General features: G+C 41.6%; 1 protein-coding gene across 1 annotated transcript; it reads right to left on the reverse strand.

The window, feature by feature from the left end:
* Positions 1-440: 440 nt before the first annotated feature.
* LOC105900662 lies at positions 441-15,488 on the reverse strand. Its single transcript, XM_031572771.1, has 3 exons — positions 15,441-15,488; positions 14,850-14,905; positions 441-2,509 (listed from the first exon to the last, which is right to left on the reverse strand). The coding sequence occupies exon 3, from the start codon at positions 2,496-2,498 to the stop codon at positions 441-443; it is 2,058 nt and encodes a 685-aa protein (XP_031428631.1). The 5' UTR covers positions 2,499-2,509; positions 14,850-14,905; positions 15,441-15,488.
* Positions 15,489-15,696: the final 208 nt, after the last annotated feature.

Here is a 15,696-nt window from a genome sequence, read left to right on the forward strand (position 1 = left end):
AACTCCATGCATCAAAAAACTTAAAGCTGGACAAGTTCTTCTTCGGTAAATAACAGGGTTAGTTCTCCTATTGTATTTCTCTTTGGTTGTCAAGCAAAGAGCTGATGATTTTCACAAACTTTAAGGTTCCAGTATCACAGCTGGGTTGAGTCCTGATCACTCAATTGATACAGGTTTTTTTCTCACTTTGACCACCTCATCCATCAATTAGAGGATTGCCCCCATTTTGGTATTACATATGTCTAGCTCACTACAGACTCTTTCACCTTCAACTCTGCCTCGAGTTGTCTCTAGTATACACGTTTGAGAAAATGAGGATAAAAAAGCTAGCATTCTTGCACAGAAAAGAAAAACATTACAGATTTAAAGAAATAGAATAGAAATTTCATCAGGGCGCCATGCAACAAACTTTGTCTTCTTTCTCCCTCAGAAGTGAATTTTTAGGCAAACTGGTCGATTTCCTCAGAAGGCGAGTTGACGATCCGCTTGACTTTCTCCTCTTCCTCTTTTGTAGGTGGGGGTAACAGAACCTGCAGCTCTTCAAGCTGGACCATACGTTCCTCTGTCTTCAGGTTGAAGTCAGTCTTGTTCTTCTGGACCAGGGCTAGTATACCACGCTGGGCTTCCACACAACCGTCTTGTAATTGTTTACGTTCCACGTCAAACTCTGGACTGTTCTGATCCAGGGCCATGAGTCTTCCTAGGCTGCTGACCCTATCCATGATGTACTTCTCAGACACTTCCGTGTATGTGCTTGAAATCATGTTCACCAGACTGGCAACGTTGGAGACTTGGAATGCTTGGCTGTAGACCATGTCCTTCAGGAAGGCGCTGCTAGAGTACTCAGAGGCCTGTTTGGCTGTGCCTGTGAACGATTTCATAGCAGTATTCATGGAGGCTTTAATGATGGTTGACACTATTTGAAAGAAACGCACCATCTTCTCCCACTGCTCCTTCACTTTTCCCAGGGCAGTAAGACCCTGAGCTAGAATCTCCAAGGTCGTCTTAAAGTCTATCTTCTTGGCGTCACAGTTTTTCAGAGTGACCAAAATTTCAGTCAACTCCTCTTTGTTCTTCTCAAATCTCTCCACGGCTGTGCTGTACATTTGTCTAGCAGTGTCCAGGGCTTTTCTGGTCTCCTCTATCTGGACTCTTGCATTTTCTGCAGCAAACGTTGATGCTGACTTCTTACCTTTGCTTTGTGCTTGGGATAGCCCTGGTGGTGTCGGGGGAAAAGGTGTTGTCTTAGTGACTTCCTTGCCTTTTGTGTTGAAGGTCTGAGCTTGTTCATGCAGTTTTGCAATTTCTTCAATCAGCTGTTGTTCTTTTGAGGCTTCACATTCTCCTTTGGGGGCAATGCTTGCCATCTCTGTGCAAATGGATATGCCTTTTCCGCAGATTTCTAGTGCTGTGTTTTTTGCATCTGAGCCTTTAAATGAGGTAATGATGTTTTTGACTTCCTCCAGCATTTCTTTTGTGAAATCACTCTTTGCTTTTTTATCTTTCTGGTCATACAAGCCTACCCAATCAATTTTGCTTTCCGCCGTCAGACCCTTCAATTGCTCAGCCAATCTCTGGATGGTGCCTGACTGTTCGTACACATCCTTCACTGCAAAGTATAAATCCATCTTCTCCTTTTCTGTGCCTGGTTTCTGCGCTGAGCCTTTGCCTTTGCCTTCCTTGCCTCCCATTTTATCAAAGTTGAAGGTCACTAAATTGGTTAAGCCAGAAACTAGAGTATTAAGACTCTCTGCGAGTCCCTCTACCAGATTCATCCCAATCATGTCCCATCCGCTTGGCATTGACTTCATTGCTTTGTCGAACAGCTTCTCAGCAGCATCCAGTTTAGACCTATAGTTCTTTAAGTCTTCTGCTGTTCTTTTGTCTGTTTCAATCTTTGAGTCCCTGCGGACTTCATTTTCTTCCATCTTTTGTGTTACATTCTTGAGATCTTCATTGTAAACTTCTTTTGCACTCGTACTTGCTTCAAGGATCTCATGAACCAATGAAATGACCATCTCAAACCTGTCCTTGGTACAGCTGGACAGCCGCATACATTCACTGGCTATGTTGTCAATGTTAGCTAAGGTGTCTGGCAGGACAGCTTGAAAAAGTCTTTCATCATTCTTGAGAATAACCTCAGTAGCCGTTCTGACATACTGTGGCACGTTTGCAGTGTGGAGTCTAATCTGGTCCATACTGGTGTGTGCTTCATTAAAAGCATACCATCCAGCATTGCACACTTGCATGAGACACGCTCTGAATGAATTGGGGTACTTGATGAACTGGAATCCATCCTTTGGTGGATTTTGGTTGATAGAGAAATCATCTTTGGAGGATATAAATATTAACTCTCCCAGGACAGTAATTGACAGAGGAGCTGGACTCAAGTGCTCTTCCCAGTTGGCGTAGGGCTGCATGATCATTTGAGTGTCATGACGGAGCTTACTTGCAGTCGTGAGAGACTTTTTTGCCTTAATGATCTGAGTGGATGCCATGGTTAACTTTCCTAAAAAAATACAAATTGAAAGGGTGACTATATTTCATGTTACTGTCACTGCAGTCATGTATTGCTAAAAAAAGAACAACTAAATGCAAATATACATTGTGGTCAAACAAAATAAATCTCTATCCAATTGCATATAGGTTGATAAGGTCAAGGTCCTAGATCTCCATGCAGTTTTGACAGTGCTGATTATCTGACTGAGGCAGTGGTTGCGAATATTGAATATCTCTTGAATATCTCTATGGTTTAAGTATGTATTTTCAAAAAGTAATTTTAGCTGCGTAATCTTGTTAGTCTGAGGTGCAGGTAATGCATACTGTACATAGGACGGAAATACTGGAATTACAATATTATACAACACTGTTTAATTGACTGTAATTGATGTTATGAGACTAATTCAAAGGCATTACAACAGTCACATGACACCTGCAGTGCACAGGGACGTCATAACCAATGAATGATGATGTGTCCAAAAAACCTGTATGTCCTGCTTTGTACTATGTGCCCAGTGTAGTTTAGTACAAGTAATTAATAGTTATATTTACTCTTCCAAGTCCATATTACACTGAAGGGCATGTTATTAGACATGTTGTGCTATACTGAAGAATATTGGTGTTTTACATATACTATTTGAACTCATTTTGAACCAAAAGGTTGAATGGCCACTTAAAGATCCATCCAAAATATCCAATATCCACACTCAAATTTACATAAAGAACACTGGCGCCAAAAGTCTCTGCGCATAAAGTTATTGTGAGTAGCCAGCCCTCTCTGTTTGACCTCTGCACACCTAGGGCCAACTACCCCTACTGTTCCTCTTCCTGACACACACATGGAACCAGCCCCTAGACAAACCCATATATCTGAGCATACTTGTATGCTATTGTGGAACTGCTATGGAGCTGCCGTGTGGAGAAAACCGACAACTGCATGTGGTGAGAGAATGGAGCAAGGAGTGATGCTGGGAGATTGAGAAAACAACAAGATAACTTCAATTAGAGCAGCGTTTTCTCAAAGTGTGGGGCGTGCCCCACTGGTGTGGCGCAGAGACGTGACAGGTGGGGCATGAATGGACGCGATGAACGGAAGATAATTTTAGTCATTGTTTTCGAGGGTGTGAGGAAAAGCATAATTTAATAGAGGCTTAGTAGATATGTGCGTTACTAACGTCACAATTGTTCCCTATCCCACGAGACGAGTATGATGTCAAAGTAAAAGACCGTCAACAGAAAGAAATACAATACTGTGTGCGTGCAGGGATGGATTACCGAATGGGCCAAGGGCCCATGAGCTCAGTGGGGGCCTAAACCAGTCGCTGTTATTAACTTTGCTTGCTGTCAATTGTTTTTAGACTTTGTATTTGTTAATATCAGAGGTGGCTTAAATGTATCTCTTATTTGTGGTTGGAAGCGGTGTATTTTGTTACACGTCCTGACCCATGGTTTCATAATCCGTCCATGTGTGCGTGTCCATAACAACAATACACTACAACATGAAACATTAAATCACTCCAAGCATTCAATTTGCTGACCTAAATAAGATGCTATTTGTTATTACTTGAGGTTATTTCAATAATTGACTGTTACGACCCCCTGTGCCCTGCGCACCCCTGCCTGCAGTCCCTATACTGGCCATATGGAGGGGAGCAGGATTGCTGGACCGTACAACCAGCATTGATGAGCAGTGATATCCACACCTGGTTGCCAGGAATATAAAGCCACTGCTTACGTCTGATGGAGGCCTTCTCAGCTTCCCGCTACTCTCACACACCCTTTTGGCAACGCCTCCCTACTCACCCTACAACCCACGACACGCCATCCACGCATCTTGGCAACCCCTAATTTTACCTTGGATTAATCTCAGTAGTTAATAAATTCGTCTTGCTGTTTACAACTACACCATTGTCTGTCTCTACCGTGTTTATGTTGCAACCCACGAGCCGGTCGTAACATAAATTGGGGGCTCGTTCGAAATAGATCTTTTTTTTCCCAATTCTGCGTGGAGTGCGTGGCTCACTTAGTCAGGTTTTTGGTACCGGTATCATCTACCTCCGTATACTCCAGGTAGGAAGCAGTGGCTCAGTTTGATCACCAGATCCTTCCATCGAGCACTGGTTTGTTGTTTTGCGTTTTTTTGTGTTGCGTGTTTTGATTCTACTTCTCGTCGTGGAAACAATCCTGGGCGGGTATTGTTTGAACTCTCGTCAGGGGTACGTGAGTACGGCTGCACTCATTTGAGAACAGTGCACCTCTAGCTCAGCATGTTTCTGAAGCGACAGGTGTAGGAAAGGATAGTAAATACAGGGCTGGAGTGTACGGATGAACGTTGATACCGTGGTGAGTATGGTAATTCCCCCCCTCAATTGTGTGTGTTTTTTGTGAGAGACGGTTAGTTGAGAAGCTGGGCATTTAATATATGAGCGGTGGCTTGTTATTAGTTGACTTCAGGTGGTCTGAAGAATTTGCAGTACATCGGTACATTTGTTTAAAGGAGTTTGGCAGTTAGGTATGGCTGTGGGAGCTTGCGTAGCGTTAAAACAAATCTCCGTTTAAAAAAAGCGACAGATTATAGTGATCAACTGTCTGCTTAGCATTGCTGACGTGTGCTGTATCACGGTGTTGGGTTATTCTGGGGAAATCTGTTAAACTAGGGTTTTACACTTGGTTTAGTTCCCTCGATTAGGTTCTCCGTTTAAAGAAAATTATAAAGAGAACCGTTGATACTACGGAGGTTCACTGCTGGTAGGTAGGACAAGTCTCCTGTTATTATCTGAAGGGGGGGGGGTTCCCTTTTCTCTTCATTACTAAAGTTTTTGTGTGGGAAATAACTGGCAATAGTGTAACCACGTTTGCATCTTCGAGGTGTTTTGATAGAGGCCTGTAGTGGTGTGTAAGGTCTATTTTGTGGGATTGCCTGAGTACACTGGGTTTTCTGTAGTGCCCTGTTTGCTGTTGTTTAGTTAGCAAAATGTCTTTCAACATGGAGGAGTTTGTTGCTCAGCCCTCTGAGGAAATGTTGAAGACTTGTACAAAAGAACAGCTACTGCAAATAGCAGAGCATTACGAAATAGAACTAACTAGTCAAATTAAAAAAGCAAAGGCTACGGTGTATGAAGCCGTTAAGGACTTTTTGATTGACAGAGAGGTAATGGCGGCAAAAAGAGAGGACCCAGTTACAGCCCAGGTCTCTACAACACCTAGATCTGATAGTGAACTTAGGCTAAGGGAAATGGCCATTGACAAAGAATTCGCCTTAAGAAAGCTGGAATATGAAAATATTGAGCGGCAGAGGCAGTTCGAAAATGATGAGCGGCAAAGGCAGTTCGACCTCCGCCGGTTAGAATTAGAACTTGCAGCCAAAGGAATTGAAATTCCAACCTCTCCTGGTGAACAGTCACCGTCTCATACAGCATTAAGGGACATTAGTAGATACATGAGGATGGTACCACCCTTCTCTGAGAGGGATGTGGATAAATACTTCCCTCATTTTGAGAGGGTGGCTACCTCCCTAAAATGGCCCAAAGAGATCTGGACCTCACTACTCCAGTGTGTGTTGGTAGGCAAGGCTCAAGAAATCTATGCCTCTGTGCCTCTTGTACAGTCCGCAGATTATGAGGTGGTAAAGGCTGCGATTCTGAAGGCGTACGAGTTGGTTCCTGAGGCATATCGGCAGAGGTTTCGACAGTGCAGAAAGTGGGACCAGCACACCTTCATTGAGTTTGCTCGTGAAAAAGAGCGCTTATTTAATCGGTGGTGTACCTCTAAACAAGTAGACTCTCTGGAGTTACTTAGGGAGCTCATCCTCCTTGAGGAGTTTAAGAACTGCGTCCCTGAGGTGATTACAACATACCTCAATGAGCAGAAAGTTAACACACTGGCTGAAGCAGCTGTGCTGGCGGATGAGTTCGCTTTGACACACCGTAACATGCAGCCCAACAGATCAGGTGATGGCTTTAGGAACAGGGCTCCCTACCAGGGTAAACCAAGGCCTGTTGTGGCAGGGCCTTACCCTGCGTCTCCCCCAAGGAGTCCTAGTGGGGCGACTGGTGGAAACTTTGACATTGTGTGTTTTTATTGCAGAAACCCTGGACACAAAATATCGGACTGTCATGCATACCAGAACGACCAATGTAAGACTGTGGCTTTGGTTGCAGCTTCGCAATGCAGGACTAACTGTGGCTGTGTTGGAAGTGCCTGTTCGCATGAGGGTGGTTCTAGCGAGAAAGCGGACTACTCTCCTTTCATAAGCATAGGGTCAGTGTCTCTGCCAGGCCAAAGTAGTGTGCCTGTGCGCATCCTGAGGGATACAGGGGCTGCACAGTCGGTCCTGTTGGGGGGAGTGCTGCCTCTCTCAGCCAGGACTGCCACAGGAAGTCATGCACTCGTTAGAGGCATTGAAATGGGTTTTAGAAAGTTACCTTTACATCATGTCCAGCTTTCCTCTGGCTTAGTCACCGGCCATGTAGTGGTTGGGGTGTGTGCATCTCTGCCTGTGCCTGGGGTAGAGTTCATCCTGGGAAATGACTTAGCTGGGGGGAGGGTCTGGGAACTTACTAAGGTGGCACTGCCACCTGTTATGGTAAGCGTTCCACCGGCATCTGACACGCTTGATGGGTGCGCAACACATTTTCCTCCTGTTTTTCCTATTTCTAAACAGCTACAGGAAGCTGAGGAACAGGAGCGGTTACGTTGTCGCTCTGTGGTGATCAGTAAAACTGTTGAAGGTAAGAGGGTTGCTTCTCCAGTCAACAGCCAGACTCGCACAAGAGGGAAATATAACTGTGTTAATGGCCGTTCAGTTGTGGGGACTGAATCTGGCCCAGTGGAGTTGGTCCACACCGGACCTGGGAATGGTCATAGTGTCTATAGGGAATCAGACACTGATTGTAGCACTAGGCAGCCTCCTGCTAATGTGCAGGGCTATATAGGTGGCTCTAGGCACCTCTATCAAACCCGTGCTGCTGCGAAAAAGGCGCTAGCGAAATCAACGTGTAAGATGCAGCGCTCTTTTGGTCGCAACGCACAGTGTTTTGAGAAAGGGGATCAGGTCCTAGCCGTGTTGCCCTTCAGTCCTTTTCGACCTAATTTAGCTGATCCCTACACTATGGGGAAGTGTTGTTTGGATCACGACTGTAGTAATTAGCATGCCACACTGTAAAAAAAGAGGGGTGCGGCTTGAATAAAATGGTTCTGTGACCTGTTCTTCTCATGTCTCCTTCAGTTTTTCAAGGACCCAGGATGGTGGGGCCCGGAGATGGGACGGGGTCACGGGGCTCTTTTCTCTTTTTTTTTCAGGTTTCCTGGGAGGAACCTTCTTGGGGAGGGAGGTGTTACGACCCCCTGTGCCCTGCGCACCCTGCCTGCAGTCCCTATACTGGCCATATGGAGGGAGCAGGCTGTGGATCCAATAATGAATTTTAAGGCTTGGCCTACCATTTTATGGGAGCGATGAGGGAGAGGTGGGGCTTGAAAAGGCCCCCATGTTCAAAGTGGGGAATGACAGAAAAAGTTTGAGAACCACTTAATTAGAGCCAGTACTATTTCTGATGATAACGCAGATAGCCTCAGAAAACACTGTAAAAAAAGATGTAACCATGGGAAATTTCACCTGCATCACATTGATGGATCTTTGCAAGACTGTCACTCGGTGCAACTCCTCCACCTCATGTATTGACCCTGTACCTACGGCATTTTTTAGGCAGGTGTTCGACAGTGTTTCAAGTCATGTCCTGAAGATTATTAATACATCTCTTCAAACAGGCATCTTCCCAGATGCCTTCAAAACAGCTGTTGTAAAACTCATACTAAAGAAACCCAACCTAGATGGTAATGCACTGACCAACTATAGGCTCATTTCAAATCTTCCATTCATTAGTAAAATACTTGAAAAGATAGTTTCAGTGGAAATAAACTCCTTTCTTAAAGAAAACAATATCCTGGAGAAATTTTAATTAGATCATGACATCCTAATCAATCGTCTTGAAAAGTTAGTTGGGCTTTCTGACTCTGACTGGTTCAGAACATACATCAAAGGGAGAAAGTTTTACGTCTGGAGATCATGTGTATAAGAAACATGACATCTTTCCTTGGTCCATTATTATTCTCACTATACATGCTGTCACTTGGGGACATCATTAGAGAACACAATGTATGTTTCCATAGTTATGCGGATGACACGCAACTGTACACAGTGGCGGTTCTACACGGAGGCCTGGGGTGGCCCATGCCCCCGTAGACATGTCCCTGGCCACCCCGTGCTGACCAAATACAAAAATTATGAATTTATTTTGATTTTACACCTGAGCGCCAAAAGCGGAACTAATACGACGCAACGTTCTACACGGGTAAATCAAAGCGGCGCACCCAAACACTGTAGTCTGACAGGTGAATGAGAGCTGTGTGTCGCTACCGGACGGTAGTCCTTTAGCAGGTGGTAGTCCCTCACATTGCGCATGCTCAGACACAAACGGTTTACGGCATAAGGCTCAACATAATCGCGCATGCCCAGACAACAAAACGGTTTACAGCATAAGGCTCAACATCAACATATCTGGCTTCATAGACATATATATGTCTATGTCTGGCTTGTCTTAATGCATAATGTAGGTTTATTTAACGTAATATTTAATAATGTTGTAAACGGTTTAAACGTCAACATATGGGGCTTGTCTTAGCGCATAATGTGGGTATATTTAATGTTATATTTAATTATGTTGTAAATGGCTAACAGCATAAGGCTCTGCGTCAACATATGGGGCTTGTCTTAACGCATAATGTGGGTATATTTAATTAGGGTGACCAGACGTCCTCTTTTACCCGGACATGTCCTCTTTTCGAGACCTAAAAAATGCGTCCGGCAGGGATTCCAAAAACGTCCGGGATTTTACCTCGTAAGATATTTGTGTTTCTCTGGGTCTTTCACAAACTAATTATTACGCCCTTACAAGTTTAGGAAAGGGTATGTCCCTTACGTTCCACCTTCTTGCGCGAGCTCTGACTGTAGAGAGAACTGTCATTGGTCGACCGCCTTCCCAGTGTTGCCAGATAGGAAAATTATCCTCCAAATGCGATCATTTTGTGCCTTTGATACTGTGATGAATGTAGCGTCAATTACGTGATGGCTGGCATTTGGTTGGTGACGTGATTGGGGATGTGAACAGAAACAGAAATTTTAAGAATGGCATGGTGCGTAACCAGTGGCGTATATATCCCTAGATGGAGCTGGAGCCCCCCCAAAAGTTTCCTTAGCCCCCCCAAAAAATATATATATATATATTTTTTGTTTTTGTTTTTTTGAGATCGTCAAATTAACACCTAACAACCTATTTAATAGACTTATTTTGTTTAATTTTTAGAGTTAGAAATAAAATAGACTCGAGTAGCACAGGAATCCCGCCTGTTTGAGACTGTGGTGGCAAGTGCACGGCTCTGTTTGGTCGTGAGTGAGTGAGCGAGCCTTGCGAGCGTGCAGACAGACGGTCATAACGTCTAGTTAACAGACTTGGAGCGACTGTCCGACCGAAGCTGGTGAAAGCTGCCATAATCAGCTGCTGGATATAAAGGTATAGCACATGAAGTTTTAAATAGTAAAAGAAACGAAATGGTTAAATCACGGGTTAATTATAGATGTCGTGGCTCTCTTTTATCATGCCGGTTCATTGATCATGTGGGTATGCTACCCTACTCAGTAGTTCCGCCAGCTATAACTAGCTGGTGAACTCTAGCCTACAACGTTAACCTACTCACTTGAGCTGCAAATCCCTACCATGCTACAGTATAATTAGCACCTATCTCAGCAGATGTCTTCAATATGTTTATTGGTGTGCCATATTTTAAATCTAAATTAATGAATTTCTCTTCCTAAAGCCCAGTAGAGGACACTATTTAAAAGGATATTTTCAAAAATGTGACATCTGCATGTAAAAAAGATGTCAAAACTTCGTCGCGGGGAGGGTGCGGGGTCATCTGCATGTGAAAAATATGTCCAAAAACTCCATCGAGGGGGAGGGGGCGGGGTCCCGCGACAAGTGTCCTCTTTTTCACAAACTCAAATCTGGTCACCCTAATTTAATGTTATATTTAATTATCTTGTAAACGGCTAACAGCATAAGGCTCTACGTCAACATATGTCCACTGTGACAACATTATCCTCGTTTTTAAATAAATGGTCATGTTTTGATAAAACTGGCTTTCGGCTTCCAATAATAAATGCTAGGGATGCACCGATACCGATACCAGTATCGGTATCGGTGCCGATACTTCGTTAAAATTCTCGTACTCGTACTCGTTTTGAATTGCCGATACCAAGCACCGATACCACTCATCAGTATTTCACTGCATCAAACTGGCCGGGCTATGCTGACGCAAAATGTGATTTATTGTCCTACCTGTCCTACCACTCTCTGCCAGACTAGTAAGTAGCTTATTTGCCGTCTTGTGTTGCATTTGCTTGATGTTTGACTGTGTTAGGAAAGTTTGTCATAGTGTCAAAGTATTTCAGTATACAGGTTTCGCTAAATTTAGCTGCTAGCATCTCGTTAGCGATTAGCAATTCCGTTGAGCTGCCTTAACGGCGATTTGGGCTCATTTTAAGATAAATGACGACGACAGGAGTAAGGCACAGTGTAAGATCTGCACTGCTACGGTGTGGAGGGGCGGAAAGGAAAGTACTTTGTTTAACACAAGCAATTTGATTAAACATCTGAAGACACACCATAGTGCTAAGTACACAGCGTTCACTGATGCTAGTGGCGCAAGACCGAAGCAACCAATCTTAACTGACGTCTTGCAAAAGAAAAAAACGCGCACGCACACACAGAGAGAGAGGTAGAGAGAAAGACTGTGCCACATAGGTTAAGTGATTGTTTGTGTACTTGAGCAGGAGATTCTTCTGATCCTTTTGTAACTGAAATGTGCTCTTGTGCTAATCCAGTAATAGTTCTGTTCACTTTTTGTTAAGCAGACTGTGTTGTTAACTATGCAGCAAATTGAATTGCCTTTATCTGGTTATATTTGCATTTTGTCTCATGTGATGATATTGTCTGTTTGAAGGCTTTTTTTGTGTGTTAAAACCACAACCACTCTGTTTATTTTTGGCTTGGGATAGCCTTCTGTTAATTTTGTACTATAGGCTTGACATAATCTGCAGAGGATAAAATAAAATCTGCCTCCAAATTAATTGCACTTTCATGGAGACCAAATCTAAGAAGTATCGGTATCGGTACTCGGTATCGGCAAGTACACGAATAAAAATACTCGTACTCGTATCGGTTTGTAAAAAAGTGGTATCGGTGCATCCCTAATAAATGCCTTTTCCAAATATCGCTGTCCTTCTGTCTCATTTAGATGTGCTATCAGCTACAGCTCGCTAGCTTGCTCAGGAGAGTTTAGGTTTGATAAGACACAGTAATTATTCACACTTCATTATTTAACGCCAAAAACAAATCCTAAAGGAGACATCACATAAAAAAGCACATGCTTAGATTTTAGTGTGAATAGCAGTGGCGATTTTAGCCCGAAATTTCTGGTGGGGCAATTTTGTATGATGATATGTTCGTTGTCATGACTGTGTTCGCCAGCTAACCAACCACTAGAATTAGAAAATACTACATTTTAAAAGTCTAAATTTGAAGAAACTATAAACAGAAAACAATACTATTATAATATTATTATTATAATTATTATATTATTATTACTATATATTATTATATATGACTACCTAGCTACTATTGGTTACAGAAATCATGTGCCCCTCTGGTTAAACACTGGCCCCTCCTTGGCCCCCTAGCAAAAATTGTCTAGAACCGCCACTGACTGTACATCTCTGCTGAACCAAATGATGCTGCAGCTATAAACTCCATTACTACCTGTCTTTTGGTGATAAATAAGTGGATGAGCAATAATTTCTTAAAGTTTCACGTGGACAAAACTGAGATCCTATTAAGACTAAAAGAGAAATGCTGTTTAATAATCTGGGAAAATGAACTTCCTGGATTAAATCTGAAGTTACAAATCTTGGTGTTATCTTAGATTCAGATCTACATTTACATTTACATTTAGTCATTTAGCAGACGCTTTTGTCCAAAGCGACGTACAAGGGAGAGAACAGTCAAGCTAAGAGCAATAAAAAGCATGGTGTAACAATAAATACTACTTTACATGAGAATTAGAAAAACAACGACCTAGAAAAAAGGAAAAAGAAGTGCAGGAATGTAACTGCTGAAGTGCAAGTTAAGCGCTAGTCAGGTGCCAGTTAGGAGGGGAGGTGCTCTCTGAAGAGTTGGGTCTTCAAAAGCTTCTTGAAGGTAGAGAGGGACGCCCCTGCTCTGGTAGTACTAGGCAGTTCGTTCCACCAACGTGGAACTACAAATGAAAATAGTCTGGATTGCCGTGCTTGCACGGACGGCAGTGCCAAACGACGCTCACTAGACGAGCGCAGCGTCCTGGGTGTAACATTTGCCCTTACAAGAGCATTTAGGTAGGTGGGAGCAGAACCAGTAAGCACTCTGTAGGCAAGCATAAGTGACTTGAACTTGAAGATCTAAGCTTCAAGTACCACATTAACAAGATGACGAAAACATAATTTGTCCACCTTACAAACATAGCTAAAGTACTACCATTTATAAATAAAAAATGATGCTGAAAAACTGATTCATGCCTTTATTTCAAGCCGGCTCGATTATTGTAATGCAATTCTAACTGGCTTCCCGAAAAAAACAACTGAGAGACCTCAGCTTATTCAAAACTCTGCAGCTCGGCTATCAACCACCAAGAGAAGGGAGAGCACATTAGTCCAGTTTTAGCTGCTCTGCACTGGCTTCCAGTAACATTTATCCCTTAATGGGCTAAGACCAAGTTACATTGCAAACTCCCTTGTCAAATACTTCAAGAACACTGCGATCATCTAATGCTGGTTTATTGGAGGTTCCCAGCAACAGCCGTAAGGAAATCAGGGACGCAGCCTTTGTCAATTACGCCCCAAAGCTATGGAACATACTGCCTATAGATATCAGGGAAGCCAGCTAGCTAAACATTTATAAAAGAAAACTAAAAATGTATCTCTTCACCTTAGCCTTTAACTACGACTTCGCACCATTTCTATGTAAATATTTTTAATGTATTATTATTATTATTATTATTTTTATGTTTTATTTTTTATCTTCATTGTGATATAACGTAATATTAAGGGGTTAAATAAACTATATCTCTGCAGAGTTTTATTTTCTATCCTATGTTATGCATTTTATGTATTCAATTTTTTATCATAAATCTGTATGCACTCTATCCCTGTTTTTATGTTCATTTTATTTTATTTTATGCACTCTATCCTAGTTTTTATGTTTTATGTTTATTTTTATGTGGATCACTGTGCATGTAATTTCTTTGTGCACGTAATTCCTTTGCTGTTAAGCACTTTGAGCTGCATTGTTTTGTATGAAAGGTGCTATACAAATAAAGTTAATTATTATTATTATTATTATTATTAATGATAATAATAATAATAATAATAATAATAATAATAATAATAAAACATCACCACCTTTGGAGGACAAAGGGACACAGACCCAACACAGAGGAAACTTTAACTACGCTATTAACAGTAATAATCTCCTAATCATCACTCCTCAGCACTTTCCATAGTGTTGATAAAAGTGTTGATAATAGTTTTGATAATAGTGTTAATAATAGTGTTGATAATAGTGTTGATAATAGTTTTGATAATAGTGTTGATAATAGTGTTGATAATAGTGTTGATAAGTGTTGATAATAGTGTTGATAATATTGTGTTGATAATAGTGATTCCTCACCGTAGCAGGAGAAACTGACACCCTGCCCAACAGACAGGCATTTTATCGAGTCCTTAACTAAATCCTGCAATTGCAACTAACTTCAGAGCTAGAATTCAGTTCTGTCATAAAACAGTTTAACAGTTGATGTTTCCAATCCAGAATTTTCCATAAAAGGACAATCTTTCAATTCTCTCTCCTAATCCTAACTCTAAATGCAATAATTTACATTCTACTTATCAATTCACTATTGAATAATAATTATCTGATAATTGTACACGTAATGTAAAGTGAGACCATAACATGTCTTTGATTGCTAGAGACTGCTGAATTAATTTTAAATATAAACAAGCACCTCCGCAACAGTGACAAAGTGTCCCTGAGAAAATATGCATGACCATCAATATCCCCTCACCCTTAAGAGTGTCTATTTGGTGAGCAATAATGCTGCTCTCAGCCTTAAAATGTCAGTCCACAAATCCCTCATATGATATATTTAAATATCAACGATATTATTAATTGTTGAGGTCGTTACCTAGGATTGTTCACGTTTCTTACCGATGTATTCTGGAACGAGGAAAAGCTACAGCAGACAGCAGTGATCTGTTTGAAATCTGAAAAAAAGACAAAACACAAATCTTTACATCATCTCCCGCTTTACATACAGTGCCACTACCATATTGTGGAATCTTTACCTCTTATATTCGAGTGAAAAACAATATAGCCTTTATGAGACATTTATCATTTCATTTCAGAAAATGTCTTATTTAAATGAAGAAAACATTATCAAATGGCCAAATGAGTGTCGTCAATTGAATAAAGGAACCAAGCCTCACCTTATACAAGATATTTATAAACTCACCAATCGCAGCTCAATTACAGCTGACCATCAGCTTTTGCACTGAACAACTTACGTGATCTTACTTTCTACTTACTACTACTACTCCTACCTCTACTACTACAACTAATAATAATAATTATCATTATTATGATGAAGTACACACTAATTAAACTGTACGTATATACATGATATAATTCCTTATATCATCACTAACTATGAAGGTTACAATATGCCTCCTTTTCATCTGTTGCTTTGTTCTTTCTTTATCAAGACAAACAGCACAACTTGTGGAGTCAACACTTACTCACCAGTTGTAGATCTTCAGAGTGTCTCTGGAGAACTGTCTCTTCAGCTTCTGAGAGGTTGCTTTTATACTTCTCTCAGCCTGAGTCAGCGAAACACGTGGGTTGAGTGTAGAGGTGGAACACGAGGGTTAAAAAACGTTGCTTTTGTCTCATTTGTGCCAAAATCCCGCAGTAGCTGTAATTATTTTCAAAAATGTATTACATCTAGGGTTTAATTAAGCATTAATTAAGCTACTTGTCTAATGGACTTCAGCTGTTA

The sequence above is a fragment of the Clupea harengus genome, chromosome 8, assembly GCF_900700415.2.
Source record: "Clupea harengus chromosome 8, Ch_v2.0.2, whole genome shotgun sequence".
NCBI classification, from domain to species: domain Eukaryota; kingdom Metazoa; phylum Chordata; class Actinopteri; order Clupeiformes; family Clupeidae; genus Clupea; species Clupea harengus.